Source organism: Salmo salar, chromosome 12 (genome assembly GCF_965601325.2).
Source record: "Salmo salar chromosome 12, fSalSal1, whole genome shotgun sequence".
NCBI classification, from domain to species: domain Eukaryota; kingdom Metazoa; phylum Chordata; class Actinopteri; order Salmoniformes; family Salmonidae; genus Salmo; species Salmo salar.
The window spans coordinates 32,879,408-32,901,700 of NC_138302.1; the positions used below are offsets into that span (position 1 = coordinate 32,879,408).

At 45.4% G+C, this 22,293-nt stretch overlaps 1 protein-coding gene across 8 annotated transcripts in view; it reads right to left on the reverse strand.

Annotated features, from left to right (window-relative positions):
• Positions 1 to 1,627: 1,627 nt before the first annotated feature.
• Positions 1,628 to 22,293, reverse strand: part of LOC106564921 (regulatory-associated protein of mTOR) — a 196,284-nt gene continuing 175,618 nt past the window's right edge. For 3 of the 8 annotated variants that reach the window (XM_082958854.1, XM_082958855.1, XM_082958852.1), the window contains exons 29-36: positions 21,657 to 21,782; positions 18,858 to 18,908; positions 8,923 to 9,029; positions 7,459 to 7,586; positions 5,249 to 5,335; positions 4,906 to 5,022; positions 4,497 to 4,626; positions 1,628 to 4,211 (exon numbers count right to left, since the gene is read on the reverse strand). In XM_082958854.1, coding sequence (XP_082814980.1) covers positions 4,143 to 4,211; positions 4,497 to 4,626; positions 4,906 to 5,022; positions 5,249 to 5,335; positions 7,459 to 7,586; positions 8,923 to 9,029; positions 18,858 to 18,908; positions 21,657 to 21,782 — 815 coding nt within the window. In that variant the 3' untranslated portion in view covers positions 1,628 to 4,142. The remainder of the gene's footprint in view (positions 4,212 to 4,496; positions 4,627 to 4,905; positions 5,023 to 5,248; positions 5,336 to 7,458; positions 7,587 to 8,922; positions 9,030 to 18,857; positions 18,909 to 21,656; positions 21,783 to 22,293) is intronic. The other 5 variants (XM_082958853.1, XM_082958856.1, XM_082958858.1 and 2 more) reach the window with 3 other exon arrangements.

A 22,293-nucleotide genomic window follows, 5' to 3' on the forward strand; every position in this document is an offset into this window, starting at 1 on the left:
TACAGTTTACACCGTCGTAAATCCCAGCATGCCCTTCAAAGCTGTCAAACTACTGTTAGCTTACGCTCCTAGTTACGATTTTGTTTGTTTGAACTACTACTGAGCTACCTACCGCCAGACATATTATACCTTATTGGATGAACTTATTAAAACAAAATAAACAGTTTTACTATGATATACGACTCTTATCTTTGTACCAATATGAAATAAAAAATTATAAATATGAAAATGTATGCACTCACTACTGAAAGTCGCTCTGGTTGAGAGCATATGCTAAATTCAAAAATGTAAATGTACATTTCTTAAGGGCAGGGTAAGTTACTTTCTAAATGTAATCCGTTATGGTTACTAGTTACCTGTCCAAAATTGTAAAAAGTAACATTTTTGGATTACCATAACTCTAACGTAATCTTCTTACTTTTGGATTACTTTCCCTTTAAGAGGCATTAGAAGACAAAAAGGATACATCAAACGCATTTGGTATGTCATAGTGGTCTCTGACTCGCTCAGGTTGAATAAACTTGCACTTTTTTTCAATGCCGACTTGAATGTCATTGAGAAAACAGAAAGGTGTCCATGTATTTTTTCACTCAAGAACCAGCAACCTCTTTATACCCCCTTAACTGATTACATGTAATCTGATTACAAAACAAACTAAGCTTTTACACTACCAGCAAAATTATTATAATCAGATTACAAAAAAAACTAGATTACTTCTTGTATTACTTTTAAATTCACTTTACAATTTTTGCCTGAGATCCAATTGGACAAGATAGTGTGAGACTGGACTTATCTTAGCTCCTTGCTCCAGTTAAAGCAAACTTACCTGTACTTCCAGACCAGTAGGATTCTACTCCATGTCTAAACTCAGATAGTGGACTGCTAGTTGGCAAGTATCATTGGTTGTTATCAATTAAACTGTCTCTCTTTATACCGAGGCTTTCTTGACCTTTAACCATAGACAAACCAATGACATGCAAAACAGAGAAACAGTTAACAAAGTTAAGGCCTCTATTCTATGTGTCTCACTGAAGTGTTACAGATTGTACGATAGACATGTGAAGGTCATTTCCCATTGAGCCGAGATATGCAGCATTTATGGTGAATGCAGCGTCAGCTAAAGTAGAAACATTGGCATATAATTTCAATCGCTCTATAACTTCCGCGATACGGATTGAATAGAGCCCTAAATCAGATTTTATTCAGAACATTCATGAAATACCAAACAAAGAATAAATACAAGGATTCAGAATGAAAAACTAAAACAAAATGTAGCAAGCAGCACCTCGAATCTCAGGCTTAATTAAGTCTATGAAAAATATTTAAATCATCTCTTTGCTATGAAATTCATACCAGGACTGATTTTCACATCACAGACACTCACTCAAGGGAGTTTTTTTGAAGCGTCTGGTGAGAAGGATAATTAATATGCCTGATAAAAAAGTATAATATATATATTTTTTTTAAACATTCCAGATCAACCGATATGGTAATGACATGAATATTGTGACGCAATAGCAGATACATTTGTCTTACACAATACATGTAGAACTTCATAATGAGAGCATGAACATTAACACAAACATGAAAACACACACCACCAACAAAAAAACACCAGGAAAACCAGCACTGTTGAGTATTTGGTTTATTTTACTGACTTCATCTCCTGTCCTATAAACCAGTCAGCAAAGCAGTCTTCCGTCACAGAGAAACACCTGATTGCTTTCATTTCTCCTAAGTATTCAAAGTTGATTTTGTTTCCATATCTAAAATGTTAAAACTCAAAGCAGGATATCTAGAGATGTGAATCTGAGCATGGCTGACAGACAGCGTTGTGGGGTTTTGCTGTAGGTGTCAGTGAAAGCAGTGGAGGCTGCAGTACCTCCTCCGTACCCTAGAGGGTGAGCTACTGAGCGTACTGGGGCTTGGTTATGACCGCGAGTGCAGCCGCTTTCTACAGAATGCATGGCATGTGTTACCGGTTACCCTGCCCGGTTCAGTCCACAGGCAAAGCATTATTGTCCATTCCTTTCTAGGGTGATAGCCAAGCTGAGGACTTTAGAGGCAAAAAGGTGAGGGTAGCATCCATGGGGGAGTACTGTATGAGGAGAGACACCGTGTGGGTGAGAGCGTCTGTGAAAGGGGGAGAAACAGTCCTCTCCCATCTCTCCATCCCACTGAGGTCCAAGGCAAACAAACACCAGCAAATTAAAAATATAAAATTACAAAAAACTGAGCAAAAAAAATAGTTTCAAAGAAAAACAGGAAGGTAATACAGAGCAAACCAAAAAAGCGACCCCTAATTAGAGGCACATTAATGGCGATACCGCACTTGGAGCGAGTGTTGAGGGGTAAACCCTTCTGGCACCTCAGGACTCACTGAACTGATTTTGACCTTCTTAGTTCGTCACATCAAGAGTAACACCAGACCTTGTGGCAGTCAAACCTCCGTGAGTCTACCATGCAGAGACGTCGTGGTATTATGTGGTATATTGTGGCTCATGAGGTACCTGAGCTAGTGTTGGAGGTTGACAGGAGGAGCTGTGGCTTTTGACAACAAGGACACTGAACTGAAGAAGAATCATTGGAGCGTTACAGTGTATTTACCGGTGCATCGTATTACACCAAGTAAGGTCTGAAGTCACTCCTGTTTTTCAACCCAACTTCTCTATCCCAATCTTCTTGAAACTCCCTTTCTGCTAAAGAAACCAAACATGGCTGGCAAATAAAACCAAGGTTAAAAGAAAAAAAAACTAAGATAGACAAAAATTGCCGTAGACTTTTCTCCAAAAAGGATAGCAGGGTAGAGGTTGGTAGTTGGCACACAGGGGAAAGGGCTGCCTAGGGCTGGTGTGTGTGTTTCTGGGGACAGTCCATACACAGTTTATAAAGTCCTCATAAGCCTGTGTGCGAAGATGCAGCAAAGTAGCAGCAGAACCCCATTCCCTCGTCCCCATTGGTGTCAATGGGGACGAGGGGATGCAGTGGGCGCTGTGTTTCTTCTCGCCCAGCCTCGGGGTGCTTCTGGCTGGGGTTAGGTCTGTAGGAAAGACTGGGGCTGGGCATGGGTCAAGCAGGCCTCAGCCAGAGCTCTGGAACTGATACTTCAGGACCCCAGCAAACTGCTCCGTGTCTCCCAGTGCTGGGGCTCCTCAGGCGGGTATGGCTCAGCCGATGAGTGGGGGGGTCTGGAGCTGGAGCAGCAGAAGCTTGGAGGCTGTAGAGAGCTCCTAGCTAATTCATTATTGCTTTGCAGGTAGGGCAGACAAGTAGCATAAATCTTGGGAATAGAGCTGAGCAATAGTCACCCATTGCGCTATGGACATGGGGTCAGCCTTTGGGCATAGGACAATGGAGATGAATGGCAAAGGTTGGTGAGTTTAGCACAATTGGGTGAGGGAGCATGGATGCAACGTCTGGTTAGTCCTACAGTATAGCATGGTAGTGGACATCTGTATGGGCATCGGTTTGTGTCCAAGGCTGTGGGCCCACTTTGGGCTCATCTGTGCTCTGTTCTACACTTCACCTTCTCTCACACCAGATGCGCCCCGTCTGTCAAAGTGCCTGGCCGTTTCAGGGGAAAAGCCTGTAGTCCACCATCTTGTACGCGAACAGTGAGAGAAAGTCTATTAGCTACAGCGGGGGGGGGGGGGCTTTCGATAAGGGTCGTGCGGGCGTCCATGAGCCACGCCTTTCAGGTCCAGAGTCGTGTGTGAGAGAGGGAATTGTCCATCTCTCGATAGCCTCTTGACCCCGATGCATAGAGGTCATAGAAAGTTAATGTAGAGGTCATTCCGAGTTCATTCAGGTAGCGACACCGCCTGTCTCCCCCAGCCAAGGCTGGAACCTTTAAAATAGACCTATTATTCATCTCTGTATACACGCAATTAAATATACACGCTCCTCAGCACAGCCAAGTCTACAATCAATAGCTTCATAATAAGAATATGAATAAAACGATCAAGAATAATCATGTAAGTCAACATCATAACACAAGTTTGTCAGCAGCCATCACTATAGAACATTCAGGGGTGGTAACAATTGCATATGTACATTAGAAGTCATTTACATCCTGGCTCCGAGGGTGAGAGGTCAGGGGTCAAAGCTAAAGTTCAGGGGGGGGGGGGGTTGACGCTGAGGGGTTATCTGAGCCTCTTCTCCGCTGAGTAGATGGACATGTAGTAGTCGTTGCTGCCCACCGCCAGGTGGGGCTGTTGGGACACAGGGAGAGAGAAAGAGAAAGAATATAATGGACTCAAAGACGGTGTAAAAACATTCATTTTCCAAACCATTTAGTGTAATTAGGTGTGATGAAGACATGTACAGTTTAGCAGGTCTTGCAGAGTATAGTTTAAGAGACATAGGGATAACTCCTTGTACCCACGCAATTCCAACTTATTCACTTTAATGGATAATTCCCCCAAATCGTAGTTCCCGTGTTACGTTATCTAGTTGGGAATCAGCCTACTATGAAGAAGGTAAGAATGCCATAGTACCCAGTAGGGATGGAAGGCCAAACAGCTGATAGCCCCGATCCTTTGGCCCATGAAACCGTCATAATACTTGATGTTGCTGATCACGTCACCGTTGGAGTTGTACACTGCTATGAACTGGTTCATCGATCCACTGGGAGAGGATGGAGAGAACGAGAGAATGAAGAGTGAGAAATTAGCTTCATAGCTGCTATACCAAATGTATCAAACGTTGAAATCGTCAGACTGTCCCCCACCTTTCATCCGTTGATATAGTATTGACCACATTTAATTCCTCAAAGTGAGTTTAGACCATAGAGTTTGATAGAGGGCTAAAACGGGTTGTAACCATCTGGAGTCCTCTATCGAACTCTATGGTTTAGACCAATTATGAAGGCCCTTCCTGCCGCGTGCCGTAAACCTGTGAACTCACCAGGCGAACAGGTTGGCCTGTGGATGGATGTCCAGCGCCGTTAACCCCTTCACCGTCTGCAGCACGTTCACAGAGTCCGGCGACCGCAGCTCGAAAAACCGCACGTCTCCATCGACACTGGGGAGGAGGATGAAGGAGTCCAAACAGTACATGACATGTCATCACATCCATTTAGATCTACAGGAAGTAGGGCTGCTGGTCTTGGACCAAGCCACAGACAGCGAGAGAACTAGAGCGTGTGAGAGAGTCAAGAATAGTAGTATGACCAAATCTGGACACCCGACCGTCACAGAAATAATCCATCAATCAACCAACCATTCAATCAACCATCAACGAGCACTACCTGACACTAATGATTTTGCCGTCCGTCTGCTTCTGCAGGTGGGCCTTGACCACCCAGGACGAGTGTTCCCGGTACGTCATCACACGACTGTGGGGAGACACAGAGGAAAAGCATCATCAACTTCAGTCCACCTACAACCATGTTGTTGTTCACAGGAGACAGAGGCAGATGTGAAAAGTAAGCAGCGTGAGTGGATGGACTCCCACACAGTTCATCAACATGCAAGACGCCACACAGTGTAAAAGTGACCGGTGTATGAGAATTTAAAGCAGTGCCGTTGTGTTGAACGGAGTCTAAGTTATCAATCAATCAAATGTATTTATAAAGCCCTTTTTACATCAGCAGATGTCACAAAGTGCTATACAAAAACCCAGCCTAAAACCCCAAACAGTAAGCAAGGCTGTATTGTGTGTATATGGCCACTGGGTGTCGCCATAAGTACATGGGTATAAGCACTATTGGACAGCCCATCTCCATGGTAACAGCATCCTTGAGTGACAAGACACTGTGATTGAAGATTGAGGAGGAAGTTGCCCCTAAGCACAGATCTAGGCTCTAGATGACCTAACCCCAAATCCTAGCTTTAAGAAGCAGAAAACAAATCTGACTCTGGGCCAGCAGTAAGAAGCAATCAGAAAGCCAAAGTGAGGACCAAAACCTATCCCTGTTCCCTCGGCGAAAATAGTTACTCTGTAAGAGTGTGCATGATTGTGTGTTCGCCTGAGTGTGTATGCGATGCGTGTGTTTGCTTCGCCCTCTACTGGTTTTAAAGGAGAGCACAAAGGGAAAGGGTTCTAGTCTCAGTGCCTGAGGGGAAGCTCTTAAATGAACATTAGTTAAAGATTTATGGGACACTACGGCTTAATTGCCCTGTTTTCTCTTTGGGGGTGAACTAAAATAATGTTTCGCTGTGGGGGTGGGGCATTTGAAGATGCGCACGACCGTGTTCACACAGGATGTGGCAGGAGAGCTGGGAGCTCCCAGGTGAGAATACAGCAGAAATCAGAGATATGAGTCATGAAATAACCACCAGTTTATTAGGTACACCACCCCGTTCATGAAACTAGATCGCTCCTACAGAGAGTCAGTCAGGTGGCTGTGACTCACTATATAAAGCAGGCAGACAGGCATCAAGGCATTCACTTACTGTTCGGTTGAACGTTAGAATGGGAAAAACGAGTGACCTAAGCGATCGTCGGTGCAAGACGCTCCTGTACCTCAGAAACGGCCGCCTTTCTGGGTTTTTCATGCACAACAGTGTCTAGGGTTTACTGAGAATGGTGTGTCAAACAACAAACATCCATTCTGTGGCAGTCCTGTTGGCGAAAACAGCTTGTTGATGAGAGAGTTCGAATGAGAATGGCAAGAATCGTGTAAGCTAACATGCGGGCCACAAACAGACAAATAATGGCGCAGTACAGCAGTGGTGTGCCAAACAGCATCTCGGAATGCACAACTTGTCAGTCATTATCACGGATGGGCTATTGCAGCAGACAATCACACCGGGTTCCACTCTTATCAGCTAAAAACAAGAAGAACTGGGTCCAGTGGACACGTGATCACCAAAATTAGACAATCGAGGAGTGGAAAACATTGCCTGGAGCATGACAGCAAGTTCAGTTTACTTGAGTGGCCTGCGTAGTCCCCAGACCTCAACCCAATACAGCATCAGAACGTACCGACGTTCAATCTGCGTGTGGAGCATTTTCCGACGCCTTGGAGAATGCCCCGAATAATTGAGGTTGTTTTGGAGGCAAAGGAGAGTCCGACCCAGTACTAGATTGGTGTACCTAATAAACTGTCCGCTAAGTGTATATGAGATGACTTGAGAAAAAAATGATTAACAGCTTTACCTATTTTGCTTTGCTCATACGATTTTACATTGTGTCTGATGCTAATTAAGGGGATAAAATATATCAGATGCTAATGAGAGTTTCATAAAACATTAAGACACACAGCTTCTCTTTGTGCTACTGGGAATAAGAAACCCTATGATTAGTAATGAATTAGGAAGATTAGAAGCTCATTCACGTTTACCTCAAGTCACATTTTTGACAGAATAATGTGATGAGGTACGTGTGCGTGCAAGGATGATCCTCATTGTTGACGCCTATATGAAAGTCAAGGTGTGGAGGCAGCATTAAAAGTGTGTCTCTGCGTTTGTGTGAGCACACGAGCGTGTTTGCGTGTGTGCGAGTGAGACCACTCACCACTCGTTGGCGCCCATCCTCCTGTCATAGAGGCGGACCGAGCCGTCGCCCAGCCCCGCTGCGATGAGAGACCGCTGTGAGTCACATGATAGGCAAGTCACACAGCTGTCTGCCCCCGTTGGGATGTCCTGGTAGACACACACACACACACACACACAATTAGTTCAAGCAATGTGGGGGGAAAAAAACGTAATTACATAGTCGTTGCCGTGACATAATGAACGTTGTGGTTGTCACGGCGCTCATTAAACATTGAGTAACTGGCTAACAACTCGATCAATCACGTCTACAGCTGACTGATGGAGAATGTCGTCTGGGTTCTGCCGTCAATACAGCCAGAGACAGGGCAGGGCTCGCATACTTCCCATACTACTGTCTCTCAAATAAAGGGTTAACAGGTTGAATGGAAATACAACCAATAATGTTGAGCCAGCTGCTGAATACCAGGATGCATACAGTGCCTTCAGAAAGTATTCATACCCTTGGACTTATTCCACATTTTGTTACAGCCTGAATTCATAATGGACTAAATAGATTTTTTTTCTCACCCATTATTCTGTACATGCTTCCTTCTTTTCACTTTCATTTAGGTTGGTATTGTGGAGTAACTACAACGTTGTTGATCCATTCTCAGTTTTCTCCTATCACAACTATTCAACTAACTGTTTTAAAGTCACCATTGGACTCATGGTGAAATCCCTGAGCGGTTTCCTTCCTCTCCGGCAACTGAGTTAGGAAGTTAGGCTGCATCTTTGTAGTGAATGGGTTTATTGATACACCATCCAAAGTGTAATTAATAATTTCACCATAATCAAAGGGATAGGTCTGCTTTTGTTTTTTACCCATCTACCAATAGGTGTCCTTCTTCACAAGGCATTGGAAAACTTCCAAGGTCTTTGTGGTTGAATCTGTGTTTGAAATTCACTGCTCGACTGATAATTGTATGTGTGGGGTACAGAGATAACGCAGTCATTCAAAAATCATGTAAAACACTATTATTGCACAGAGTCCATGCAACTTATTATGTGACTTTTTGAGCACATTTTTACTCCTGAACTTATTTAGGCTTGCCAAAACAAAGGGCAAGCCTAAATAACTTGAATAACTAGACTCAAGGCAAATTTGTAAAAAATTCTAAAAACATCCACTTCGACATTGGCCTGTGACACAAAATCTCAATTTAAATACATTTTAAATTCAGGGTGTAACAACAAAATGTGGAAAAAGTCAAGGGGTGCGAATACTTTCTGAAGACACTGTAAACCGATATGCAAGAAAGAATGGGAAAGTACGCATAGTTCCACAGATTGTCATAATGCTCCCAATGCACCCATTGGTCAAAACTTGTAGAAAGGATTTGAGATATGTCACCTGAGAAATCATGGATGTGCAGAGGCACCTGTGACATTTCAAAACAACGTCATTGATAAACATGTTAGTTATGTTCAGTGTGTTTCTCTTCACCTGGACCTTCATCTCCCTCTCCGTGTCCCAGATCCTGATGACCCTCACGTCTCCAGACGTCATCAGCAGCCCCGTCTCCTGCTCCCAGTCTACCACCATGCCTGCACCTAAGAGAGGACGCTGGTTAGTAACACACACAGACAGAAAGATACAAGGGAACACACACAGGCAGAAACACCATTGACAAAGAACCAGCTGTCAATGCCTGGGACTCGGAGGCATGATCTACCAGCTGAGCATGGGTTCTGATACACTCAGACTGGCGGATGTAAACAGGAAACACACCATCTGAGTCAATTGTGGGTCTAATGAAGGGTCACGGTCATCATCCGTCAGGATATCACTAATACCTATCCAACCGATAGGGGCTAGGGGTCGATTTGGAAGTGGACAAAAGCCTGAGACAGTTGCCAACCCTGTGACTCACAACAGGCTGAGGTTAAAAGATCCACTCCCCTAGGGAGGCGCACAATTGGCCCAGCGTCGTCCAGGTTAGGGGTTTGGCGGGGCAGGGGGGGGGGGCTTTACTTGGCTCATCGCACGCTACCGTCTCCTTGTGGCTGACCTTGGACGCCTGCAGGCTGACCTTGGACGTCAGGTGAACAGTGTTTCCTCCGACACATTGGTGCGGCTGGCTTTCGGGTTTAGCAGGCGAGTGTTGAGCGCGGTTTGGTGGGTCATGTTTCGGAGGACTCTTGACTCGACCTTCGCCTCCCGAGCACGTTGGGGAGTTGCAGCGATGAGACGAGATCAAAATTGTGAGGGGAAAAAAAGGGGGTCAAAAAACAAACAAAAGACCAACTTCTCCACCAGATGTTACTACTGGCAGGCTGCAGTGACAGGGTGTCACACCCAGAAAGAGTGAGAGAGAGATTAGAGAGAGAGCGAGATTAGAGAGAAAGATGTTATTTTCATATTGTAAATATCCAAAGTAAGCTTCGGCAATATGTACATTGTCACATCATGCCAATAAAGCAAATTGAATTGAAAGAGAGCGAAAGACAGAGATTAGAGAGAGAAAGAGAAAGACAGATTAGAGAGAGAGAAAGACAGAGAGATGAGGGAGAGAGAGATTAGAGAAAGACACCGAGAGAGAGAGGAGAGAGAGATTAGAGAGAGAAAGACAGCAAGAGAAAGAGAGATGAGATAAAGATAGCGAGAGAGAGAGATTGGAGAAAGATAGTGAGAGAGAGATTAGAGAGAGAAAGACAACGAAAGAGATTAGAGAGAGAAAGAGATTAAGACAGAGAAAGACAGAGATGAGAGGGAGAAAGACAGCGAGAGAAAGACTGCGAGAAAGATGAGAGAGAGTAAGACAGAGAGAGATTAGAAAGAGAGAGTAAGACAGAGAGAGAGATTAGAAAGAGAGATTAAGACAGATTAGAGAGAGCGAGCGAAAGAGAGTAAGACAGAGAGAGATGAGAGAAAGAGAGAGAGAGAGAGAGATTAGAGAAAGATCGTGAGAGAGAGAAAGATTAGAAAGAGAGAGTAAGAGAGATTAGAAAGAGAGAGAAAGACAGATTAGAGAGAGAGCGAAAGAGAGTAAGACAGAGAGAGAGAGAGAGATAGATTAGAGAGAGAAAGACAGCGAGAGAAAGAGTAGAGAGAGAAAGACAGAAAGACAGATGAGAGGGAGAAAGACAGCGAGAGAAAGACAGCGAGAGAGATGAGAGAGAAAGACAGAGAGAGAGATTAGAAAGAGAGATTAAGACGGATTAGAAAGAGTGAGAGAAAGACAGATTAGAGAGAGATTAGCGAAAGAGAGAGCGAAAGAGAGTAAGACAGAGAGAGATGAGAGAAAGAGAGATTAGCGAGAGCGAAAGAGAGAAAGACATGAAAGAGAGATTAGAAAGAGAAAGATTAGTGAGAGGGAGATTAGCGAGAGAGAGAAAGACATATTAGAGAGCAAGAGATTAGAGAGAGCAAGAGATTAGAGAGATTAGAGAGAAAGAGAGAGACAGCGAGGGAGAGTGATTAGAGAGAGAGAGAAAGACAGAAAAACAGCGAGAGAGAGAGATGAGAGAATAAGAGAGAGAGAGATTACAAAGAGAAAGAGAGATAAAGACAGAGAGAGATTAGCAAGAGAGAGAGAGAGAAAAAGAGAGAGAAAGACAGATTAGACAGCAAGAGATTAGAGAGAAAGTGAGAAAGAGAGAAAGACAGAATAAAACAGAGATTAGAAAGAAAGAGAGAGCGATGAGAGATTAGAGACAAAGACAGCGAGAGAAAAACAGCGAGAGAGATTAGAGAGAGAAAGACGAGAGAATAAAACAGAGAGAGAGATTAGAAAGAGAGAGAGAAAGAGAGTAAAACAGAGAGATTAGAGAGAAAGAGAGAGATGAGAGAGAGGGAGAGAAAGAGAACGAGATTAGCGAGAGAGCGAAAGACAGAAATTAGAGAGAAAGAGAGAGGAAGACAGATTAGAGAGAGAGATTAGCGGGAGAGAGATTAGCGAAAGAGCGCAAGACAGATGAGAGAGCGCAAGACAGATGAGAGAGCGCAAGACAGATGAGAGAGAGCAAGACAGATGAGAGAGAGCAAGACAGATGAGAGAGAGCAAGACAGATGAGAGAGAGCAAGACAGATGAGAGAGAGCAAGACAGATGAGAGAGCGCAAGACAGATGAGAGAGAGCAAGACAGATGAGAGAGAGCAAGAGATTAGAAAGAAAGACAGCGAAAGAGATAGATGAGAGCGAGATTAGCGAGAAAGACAGATGAGATATGAAAGATTAGAGAGAGCAAGAGATTAGAAAGACCGCGAGAGAGAGAGATGAGAGAGATTAAAGAGAGAAAGACAGCGAGAGAGAATTTAGAGAGAAAAACAGAGAGATTAGAGAGAGAGAAAGACAGCGAGAGAGATAAGAAAGAGAAAGACAGATTAGAGAGAGAGAGCGAAAGAGAGATTCGCAAGAGAGAGAAAGACAGAGATTAGAGAGAGAGCGAAAGAGAGAGATTCGCAAGAGAGAGAAAGACAGAGATTAGAGAGATGAGAGATTAGAGAGAGAGCAAGAGATTAGTGAGAGAAAGACAGCAAGAGAGAATTTAGAGAGAAAAACAGTCAGAGAGATGAGAGAGAAAAAAACAGAGATTTGAAAGAGAAAGAAAGACAGATTAGAGAGAAAGATTAGCAAGAGAGAGCGAAAGAGAGAGAGAAAGACAGATGAGAGATGAGAGAGCAAGAGATTAGAGAGAAAGTGAGAAAGAGAGTAAGAGAATAAAACAGAGATTAGAAAGAGAAAGAGAGAGATTAGAGACAAAGACAGGGAGAGAGAGAATTTAGAGAGAAAAACAGCGAGAGAGATAAAGACGAGAGAGAGAATAAAACAGAGAGAGATTAGAAAGAGAGAATAAAACAGAGATTAGAAAGAGAACAAGACAGAGATTAGAGAGAATAAAACAGAGAGAGATTAGAAAGAGAGAAAGAGATAAGAAAGAGAGAGAGAAAGAGATTAGCGAGAGAGAGCGAAAGAGAGAGCAAAAGAGAGATTAGAGAGAGGGAGAGAAAGAGAGCGAGATTAGCGAGAGAGCGAAAGAGAGATTAGCGAGAGAGTGAAAGAGAGATTAGCGAGAGAGTGAAAGACAGATGAGAGAGAGAAAAAACAGATTAGAGAGAGCAAGAGATTAGAGAGCAAGAGATTAGAGAGAAAGACAGCGAAAGAGAGATGAGAGATTAGCAAGAGAGAGCGAGAAAGACAGATTAGAGAGATTTTCCTCCTCCTACAAATCATGATCTCCTTCCTCTTCCCCATCATCAACAATCCCGACCCTGTTCTGTCTGTCTGGTCCAAATCCCTCACAGTCCTGTTTCAAAGCCCCAGCGTGGCTAGCTCTGGCGTCACAGCTGCGCGGGCTGTTAGCTAGCTCTGGCGTCACAGCTGCGCGGGCTGTTAGCTAGCTCTGGTGTCACAGCTGCGCGGGCTGTTAGCTAGCTCTGGCGTCACAGCTATGTGGGCTGTTAGCTAGCTCAGGCGCACATGCAGACACGTGGGGGAACACTTCACAGTTTACTCAGCCACCCACAGAGCTGGGACCCTCACACACACAAACATCTGTGATTCCCTCACACACATGCATGTGCACACACACCCACACACACACACACCCACACACACACACACACACGCATGCACACACTCACACACAAACAGAACGACTGGTCCCATTCAGAGACCAGAGACTGAGGGAGATGAGGCATTCCTTTGAAGTCTGGAGTTCTATGTTAGTGAGAAATTCCCATCTCTTGTTGATGAGGAGAGAGGGAGAGGAAGAGAGTGCAGCAGAGAAAGCCTAATCTTGCTTATTCAAACTTTAACTATTCCAGGCAGATAGTACTAAAGTCAATACTCACAAGCAAGGGTTGGAAACCCCAAATATTTCCAATCATTTAGTTCTGAACAGAAGCACAATTTTTTTTTCTCCATCCCAATGTTCTGACCAGCATAATAAAGTTCTGAACCGGTTTGAACCAGAAGAAAGTACCATTTTAGAGAATTTGGCAGTACGTCCAACCGGCCTCAACCTAACCTAGAAAACTAGCTGGCAGACAAAAAAAGAGAACCTTGTTAACCGGTTCCCATGCTTTTAAAATAATGGTTATGTTCCTGAACACTAGAGATCACTTTCGTTCCGGGTTCTGTTTCCGTCCTTTGAAAAAACGTCATTCTTTCCAGTTTTCGGTTTTGTTCCCTGAACCGGTTCCATCCCCTGCTTACAAGTCAAACTTACTGAACCCAATGTCAGAACCCAATGTCAAGATAACAAAACGGTCCACCCCATCTCATCTTTTTTCTATTCCCACTCCTTCACCACCTCAGGTTTTCCACCACTCACTCTAACACCTCTCTTTTTTCTTCACTCCCTCCATATAGTTCATCCCGAACCAACTCCAATCAAAAACATTTCTCAGGCGTTGAAAGATTTCCTTTGCTTTAGGTCACATCAGGGTCAATGCATTGAGTTCTTACACAGACTCTGTTACTAGTCAACTTCCCTAACATGAGAGAATCAGCAACATAACCAGGGATCTTAGAGGCCACACATAAATCAATAGCGACATTATAGATGGAGATGCGTGACTGAGGGAGTGGATGGGAGGTAGTGCTGGAGGCCCATTGTTCCTTAGTAACGACTGGCTTATAATTTAGTTAGCATTAGCATACTGTATAATGGAATGGATATTCGGGGCTGCCTGTGCGTGGGTGTTGCTGGTGCGTATAGGTGCTAGCTGCTAGCGCAATTAGGTTATCCCTATAGCTAGCGTTCGCATAAACTAGCGTTAGCGGTCTCCAGTGGCTACGATAGCCGCATTCCACTACTTATTCTGCCCCAGGCTCTCTTCCCTAATACCCTTCTCTCTATAGCTCTCTTTACATATCCCTCAGTCTCACTTTATATTCCCATCACTCATTATTTCTCTCTAGGAGACTAGCACTGCCTCTGCATTCTCATTCCACACCATTATTACCTGTTGATGGACTGGCTCTCACACACGCCGCAGTTTATTAAAGACTGCGCCCCGACTTCAAACTTCCCTCCTCTCTCGCTTTTATTCCCTTAATCGTGTTTGCTTTGAAAGTGTCCTTCAGGACCCCGGTGATGGAATTAACTAGGACTACGCTGCACAAGCCTGTAGTTAACGATGAGGGCTTCACCATGGATGGGGTTGATTTGATGGACACGGACACAGGTAGTTTATGAGGCTTCTGGCGCTAGGCTAGTTGACCTGTGAGCTGACGAGAAATATAAACCTGTAGAGTGGAGCGGTGCCTGTATTTAACCTGTATTACAGGCTAAGGGAGTCTGAGTATTAGAGCAGTGATGACTAAAAACTTTGGCACAGTTATTTTGGTTGGGTCCAGAGTCGCTGAGACATCTGAGCCTTCTCTCATATTCAGTCTCTGTTTTAGTTTGTCCCTCTCTGTATGTTCCTCTCCTAGTCCCCCTCTCTGTCTATCTGTCCACCCCCCTCTGTTCCTCTCTCTCTGTGTACGTATCCTCTTTTAGTACATCTCCCAGCCACTAGCTCCCAGAGGCCTTTTTAACAAGCCTCCAGCCATCCAGTGTATGTGGAGTAGGACAGCCCCAGGACTGCCCTACTTTCACTCAAACTTCCCCAGTCTAGTCAGAGAAAAATAAAACTTCCACAAGCTGCTGCAGGAGAACGAGAGAGAGTCGAGGGGAGCGATAGACGAGAGGGAGACAGAGAATGAGAGGGGGGAGAGCGCAAGATGTTATAAACGACATCTGTCTGTGTGGACGGGAAGTTGATGTGGGTCTCCCTCTCCGGAAAGCTAAACAAACACTAATGATAACTCCATAGCGTGTAATGAGGGCTGAGAGGGAGACGGCGCTGCTCCACAACAGATAGAAAATAAACAGCACCCAAACAGGCTCTCCCTTTCTCATCTCTCTCCCCCCTCTCTCATATCTCTCTCCCTCTCTCCCTCTCATATCTCTCTACCCCCTCTCTCATATCTCTCTCTCTCTCTCTCTCTCCCTCTCATATCTCTCTCTCTCTCTCCCTCTCATATCTCTCTACCCCCTCTCTCATATCTCTCTCTCTCTCCCTCTCATATCTCTCTACCCCCTCACTCATATCTCTCTCTCTCTCCCTCTCATATCTCTCTACCCCCTCTCTCATATCTCTCTCTCTCTCTCCCTCTCATATCTCTCTACCCCCTCTCTCATATCTCTCTCCCCCCTCTCTCATATCTCTCTCTCTCTCTCATATCTCTCTACTTCCTCTCTCATATCTCTCTCTCTCTCTCCCTCTCATATCTCTCTCCCTCTCATATCTCTCTACCCCCTCTCTCATATCTCTCTCTCTCTCCCTCTCATATCTCTCTACCCCCTCTCTCATATCTCTCTCTCTCTCTCTCCCTCTCATATCTCTCTCCCCCTCTCTCATATCTCTCTCTCTCTCCCTCTCATATCTCTCTACCCCCTCTCTCATATCTCTCTCTCTCTCCCTCTCATATCTCTCTACCCCCTCTCTCATATCTCTCTACCCCCTCTCTCATATCTCTCTCTCTCTCTCCCTCTCATCTCTCTCCCCCCTCTCTCATATCTCTCTCTCTCTCCCTCTCATATCTCTCTACCCCCTCTCTCATATCTCTCTCCCTCTCATATCTCTCTACCCCCTCTCTCATATATCTCTCTCTCATATCTCTCTACCCCCTCTCTCATATCTCTCTCTCTCTCATATCTCTCTACCCCCTCTCTCATATCTCTCTCCCTCTCATATCTCTCTCCCCCCTCTCTCATATCTCTCTCTCTCTCTCCCTCTCATATCTCTCTACCCCCTCTCTCATATCTCTCTCTCTCCCTCTCATATCTCTCTACCCCCTCTCTCATATCTCTCTCTCTCTCTCCCTCTCATATCTCTCTCCCCCCTCTCTCATATCTCTCTACCCCCCTCTCATATCTCTCTCTCTCTCCCTCTCATATCTCTCTACCCCCTCTCTCATATCTCTCTACCCCCTCTCTCATATCTCTCTCTCTCTCTCCCTCTCATATCTCTCTCCCCCCTCTCTCATATCTCTCTCTCTCTCTCCCTCTCATATCTCTCTCCCCCCTCTCTCATATCTCTCTCTCTCTCTCTCTCTCCCTCTCATATCTCTCTCCCCCCTCTCTCATATCTCTCTCTCTCTCTCCCTCTCATATCTCTCTACCCCCTCTCTCATATCTCTCTCCCTCTCATATCTCTCTACCCCCTCTCTCATATATCTCTCTCTCATATCTCTCTACCCCCTCTCTCATATCTCTCTCTCTCATATCTCTCTCCCCCCTCTCTCATATCTCTCTCTCTCTCCCTCTCATATCTCTCTACCCCCTCTCTCATATCTCTCTCCCTCTCATATCTCTCTACCCCCTCTCTCATATCTCTCTCCCTCTCATATCTCTCTCCCCCCTCTCTCATATCTCTCTCTCTCTCTCCCTCTCATATCTCTCTCCCCCCTCTCTCATATCTCTCTCTCTCTCCCTCTCATATCTCTCTACCCCCTCTCTCATATCTCTCTCTCTCTCTCTCCCTCTCATATCTCTCTACCCCCTCTCTCATATCTCTCTCTCTCTCTCTCCCTCTCATATCTCTCTACCCCCTCTCTCATATCTCTCTCTCTCTCCCTCTCATATCTCTCTACCTCCTCTCTCATATCTCTCTCTCTCTCTCCCTCTCATATCTCTCTACCCCCTCTCTCATATCTCTCTCTCTCTCTCCCTCTCATATCTCTCTACCCCCTCTCTCATATCTCTCTCTCTCTCTCCCTCTCATATCTCTCTCTCTCTCTCCCTCTCATATCTCTCTACCCCCTCTCTCATATCTCTCTCTCTCTCTCTCCCTCTCATATCTCTCTACCCCCTCTCTCATATCTCTCTCTCTCTCTCTCCCTCTCATATCTCTCTACCCCCTCTCTCATATCTCTCTCTCTCTCCCTCTCATATCTCTCTACCTCCTCTCTCATATCTCTCTCTCTCTCTCCCTCTCATATCTCTCTACCCCCTCTCTCATATCTCTCTCTCTCTCTCATATCTCTCTACCCCCTCTCTCATATCTCTCTCTCTCTCTCCCTCTCATATCTCTCTCTCTCTCTCCCTCTCATATCTCTCTACCCCCTCTCTCATATCTCTCTCTCTCTCCCTCTCATATCTCTCTACCCCCTCTCTCATATCTCTCTCTCTCTCTCCCTCTCATATCTCTCTACCCCCTCTCTCATATCTCTATCTCTCTCTCCCTCTCATATCTCTCTACCCCCTCTCTCATATCTCTCTCTCTCTCCCTCTCATATCTCTCTACCCCCTCTCTCATATCTCTCTCTCTCTCTCCCTCTCATATCTCTCTACCCCCTCTCTCATATCTCTCTCTCTCTCCCTCTCATATCTCTCTACCCCCTCTCTCATATCTCTCTCTCTCATATCTCTCTACCCCCTCTCTCATATCTCTCTACCCCCTCTCTCATATCTCACACACACACACACACACACACACACACACACACACACACACACACACACACACACACACACACACACACACACACACACACACACACACACACACACACACACACACACACACACACACACACACACACACACACACACACACACACACACACACACACACACACTACATGCTAATTCAGCTGCAGAGGAAAAACCCAAGTCTGGATGAAGACAGTTTTAAGGCCCCTTGCTTGGCTGTGGCGGGAACTAATCAATGGTACTGTAGAGTCTGGAGTAAGGGCCTCAGGGCTAGAGGAAGGAGGTCCATTATTTCTACTATCAACATCCCACATTACCAGCAGGCCTCTAATTATACACTGTAGATGATTGAGGATGCCCTAAAAAATCATATGTTATAACCCATATGGGGGTGCCGTGTTGACAGTTGTAAGACTAATGGGGGTTCCCTGATTAGTACACTACTCCCACTGGAACTCCTGTAATTCCAACCCTGCAACGATATTGAGCCGACAGAACCAGAAACGGCATGTTCACGTCGGAGTTGAAGCATTGCTCTAACCACGTCAACAAATGTTTTTTAATTATCATTTATTCATTTCATCAGTGTAAAACAAGTAAACAATTCATAAAAACTAAAATGACAAATTTGAGTTTTTAATATATCTGCACTTAACTTGTGTGTGAAAGCTTACAGTTTAAACTAGAGAGTTGTCTGGGCAGAGTTTGTCTCTCTTCATGCCTGTTTTGTACATGACCACTGGTAGGAAGACACGGTACCAGCTTTGGCCTGTGGAGAGAGGGATTCTGACGAAAGGGAGGCCTGGGGGGGGGGGGGGGGGTGAGGAAGCATCGTCGAATGGCGGGATGGACGGGTCAGGTTACAGGAGGAAGTAGTAGCACAGGAGCAGACTGCTAGAGTTTGTGCAGCACACTGAGTCAGACGAGAGGAAAACACGACGGCAGCACTCACCTCCCTGTCCCTTACTCCTGTCAAGACAGATGGAGACCCGCCTGGCCAGACCTGCGAGGGGGGAGCAGAAGAGAGGAGGCAGGGAGATGGGGGAAGGAGAGTCAGAAGCACATCAGCCCCAGCACCTCACACTGTTAGCAAGGACCCCCGCATGCACGGACACACACACACTCTGACGCATACACGCAGTCTCGCACACACACGCTCTCTGTATATTTGTTTGTGCGAGTCTGACTCCCACACAGACAGATCGACACATAAGCGCACACAGCCACAGACACAATGAGCAGCGGAAGAACAAGGCTGCAGTATCCCCAGCATGACATCTTCCAAATGAATACCGCTGATACGCCCCGATCAAAAACTATGAGAGAGAGATATTCCACTACTCAACTACTGGCTGTGCATTTAAAAACAGGCTCCAGATAGCTACCCTCCATCTTAAATCATATATGCACCCTACGGCCTTGGCCAAAAGTAGTGCACTACATAGGGAATAGGGTGCCATTTGGGATGTAGTTCATATCTCATCTAAAAGCCTAGAGGGTAGAGGAGTCTAAATCTCCTGTACCACAGGGAAGACGAGTGTGTGTGTGCACCTCGTTGAATGCATGTGTGTGTACGTACGTATGTATGTATACCGAGTGTACAAAAACTAGGAACACCTTCCAAATATTGAGTTTCACTCCCTTTTGCCCTCAGAACAGCCTAAATTCATCGGGGCATAGACTCTACAAGGTGTTGGAAGCGTTCCACAGGGTTGCTGGCCCATGTTGACTCCAATGCTTCCCACAGTTGTCAAGTTGGCTGGATGTCCTTTGGGTGGTGGACCATTCTTGATACACACTGGAAACTGTTGAGTGTGAAAAACCCAGCAGCATTGCAGTTCTTGACACACTCAAACCAGTGCGCTTGGCAACTACAACCATACCCTGTTCAAAGGCACTTATATCTTTTATCTTGTCCATTCACCCTCCGAATGACACACACACAATCCATGTCTCAATTCTCTCAAGGTTTAAAAATCCTTCTTTAACCCGTCTCCTCCCCTTCATCTACACTGATTGAAGTGGATTTAACAAGTGACATCAATAAGGGATCATAGCTTTCACCTGGATTCACCTGGTCAGTCTGTGTCATTGAAAGAGCATGTTTTGTACACAGTTTATACATGTGAATGTGTATGTTCTGCAATACAACAGGACTAGCTGCATATGGCATAGTGACACAATTAACACCAACTATTACAGTGTAGGGGAGCTGGCAGCCTTGTTCTGCTAGAGGAAGATGAACATAAAACCAACCAAAGTCAACGTAGCAGCAAAGTAGCAAGACAGAGTGGAGGATCTGAATGAAATGAGGCAAAATGAGGAGGAATAGCACCCGACAAGTCGTTACTGGATGGAGGGGAGAGCGCGTGTTATGGAGATGGGGGAGATTTGAAATGTGTGTGTGTGCGTGCGCTTCTGAAGCAGTTACAATCGGTGCCAACGATGATCTCACGATGGCATCTGTTCATTTGAACTGCGCTAGCTGTATCAACGCAAGCTTGAGCTGTGCAGACCATCTCTACCCCCCCCCTCTACCCCACCCTAGCCTCCCCTCTAGCACCCCTCTAGCCCTCTCTACCTCCAAGGTGAAGTGGTGGTTAGTTACCCTGGTAAATCCTGATCGCTGACTACCTTGTTGCTGACTGTGATATCTGCCCTACTCTGAAATCTTCAGGGATGTCTGTGTATGACAGCTCTCCCTGTGACGCTAGTTAACTGTGTCACCTCTCAGCAGGCACCCTGAGCAGGGACACTGCTCATCTTTGTTAAGGGAACACACACACAGCTGGTGGTCCGCTGTACTGTCAGTCAGAACACACATACACTCATTAGAATAGAATGAGTGTGTCTCATTCCATGATTCTACACAGAGCTGTCAGAGCTAACGTCCTGCTAGCTAGCTCCCTTGTCTGTCCTTCACACCCAGCACAGGTAATAATTGAATGTGAGTCAGCTATGTATTGAACGCCATACAACAGCTCATCCTTGACCTGTATGTACTCACACACTTCTTACTTTTCTTCTACCGTACATTTTAGTTCCACTGTTTATACTCACCGCATAATTATTTCTATACTGGATTCCTGACATAGCTCACTCTTAATATATCTGGTGCTGTACATAGCATTCTTCGTATATCTGGTGTAAATTCATCCGGTGTACATACGTATAGATTGCATTTGGATTACTGTTACAGCGCTCTTTGGGTTGTTAATTAGATTCATGCCGACGTGTCTTCATTTCTGTCTTTACATTTTACTGCATTGTTAGGAGCTAGTAACCATAAGCATTTCACAGCAGCTGCTATAACTGTGTATGCGACCATTAAGCGTTGATTTGATACAATCTCAAATGAATGAAGGAATTCAATATGAAGTAGCCAAATTCCTGCACCTGCCATCCCATAAGCATAGCCTATAGTTCTCTGAACGGTCACATGTCAGAGAAATACAGAGAGGAACATAGACAAGCAATTGGCAGATGTAGAGTGGGAAATATGTGGGGGTTGGAGAGTTGGTGGAAAGGGGACGAGGGGAGATGGGGGTCTGAATTCTGAGCGGGTGGGGAGGAGGGGGGACTTGAATGATTGTGGACACTAGAACTAGGTGGATTGAGGGTTTGGGGTAGAGGGGTGGATGGGAATGGGGTAAAGGTTGTATTGTGTGGTGGTGGTGGGACAGGGAGGTACACTGAGGGTCTAGGCTGATAAATGGAGGGGGTCTCGGGGGGTAAATAGCGTTGTCTTTACTGTGGGCGCTGGATGAGGGCTGACCTCGGGTGGTGGGGAGCATGTCGGAAAGGCCTTGCCACGCTGTCACCATCTCGGGGTTCCGCTGGTCCGCAAAGTTCTTCCAGATACGCAACGCCCCGTCATCTAGAGGGAGGGAGGGGGGGAGAGAGAGATGGTTGGAGAAAGAAAGGAAGGGGGGTGACAGAGAAGGAAGGAAAAGTAAAGAGAAAACATAGATATCATACAAGGTTAGAGGTCGCAAACAACTTCCCTATTTACACTTGCAGAAACACATCCCCCCTCTGTGCCTGTGAGAGACGAAGCGTGTGCACATGGATTTACATTAACCGCTATGGCCTCGAGCGCGTCCGTGACCTAAGAGTGCCGAAAGAACACAACAGGCGCACAGTCTATGGCTGTATCCCAAACGGCAGCCTATTCCCTACATAGTGCACTACTTTTGACCAGAGCCCTATGGGCGCACTATACAGGGAATAGGGTGCTTTTTGGGAGGCATCCTATCCCTTAACATGCATCTCTGAACAAATCTCTAAACAAAAGAGATAAAGGACAAGTTCTTACGTCGGGTCGACACAAAGCAACTTTCAAGCAACTTAACCTCGTCTCTACAGCCTCCAGCTTTACAAACTCATAT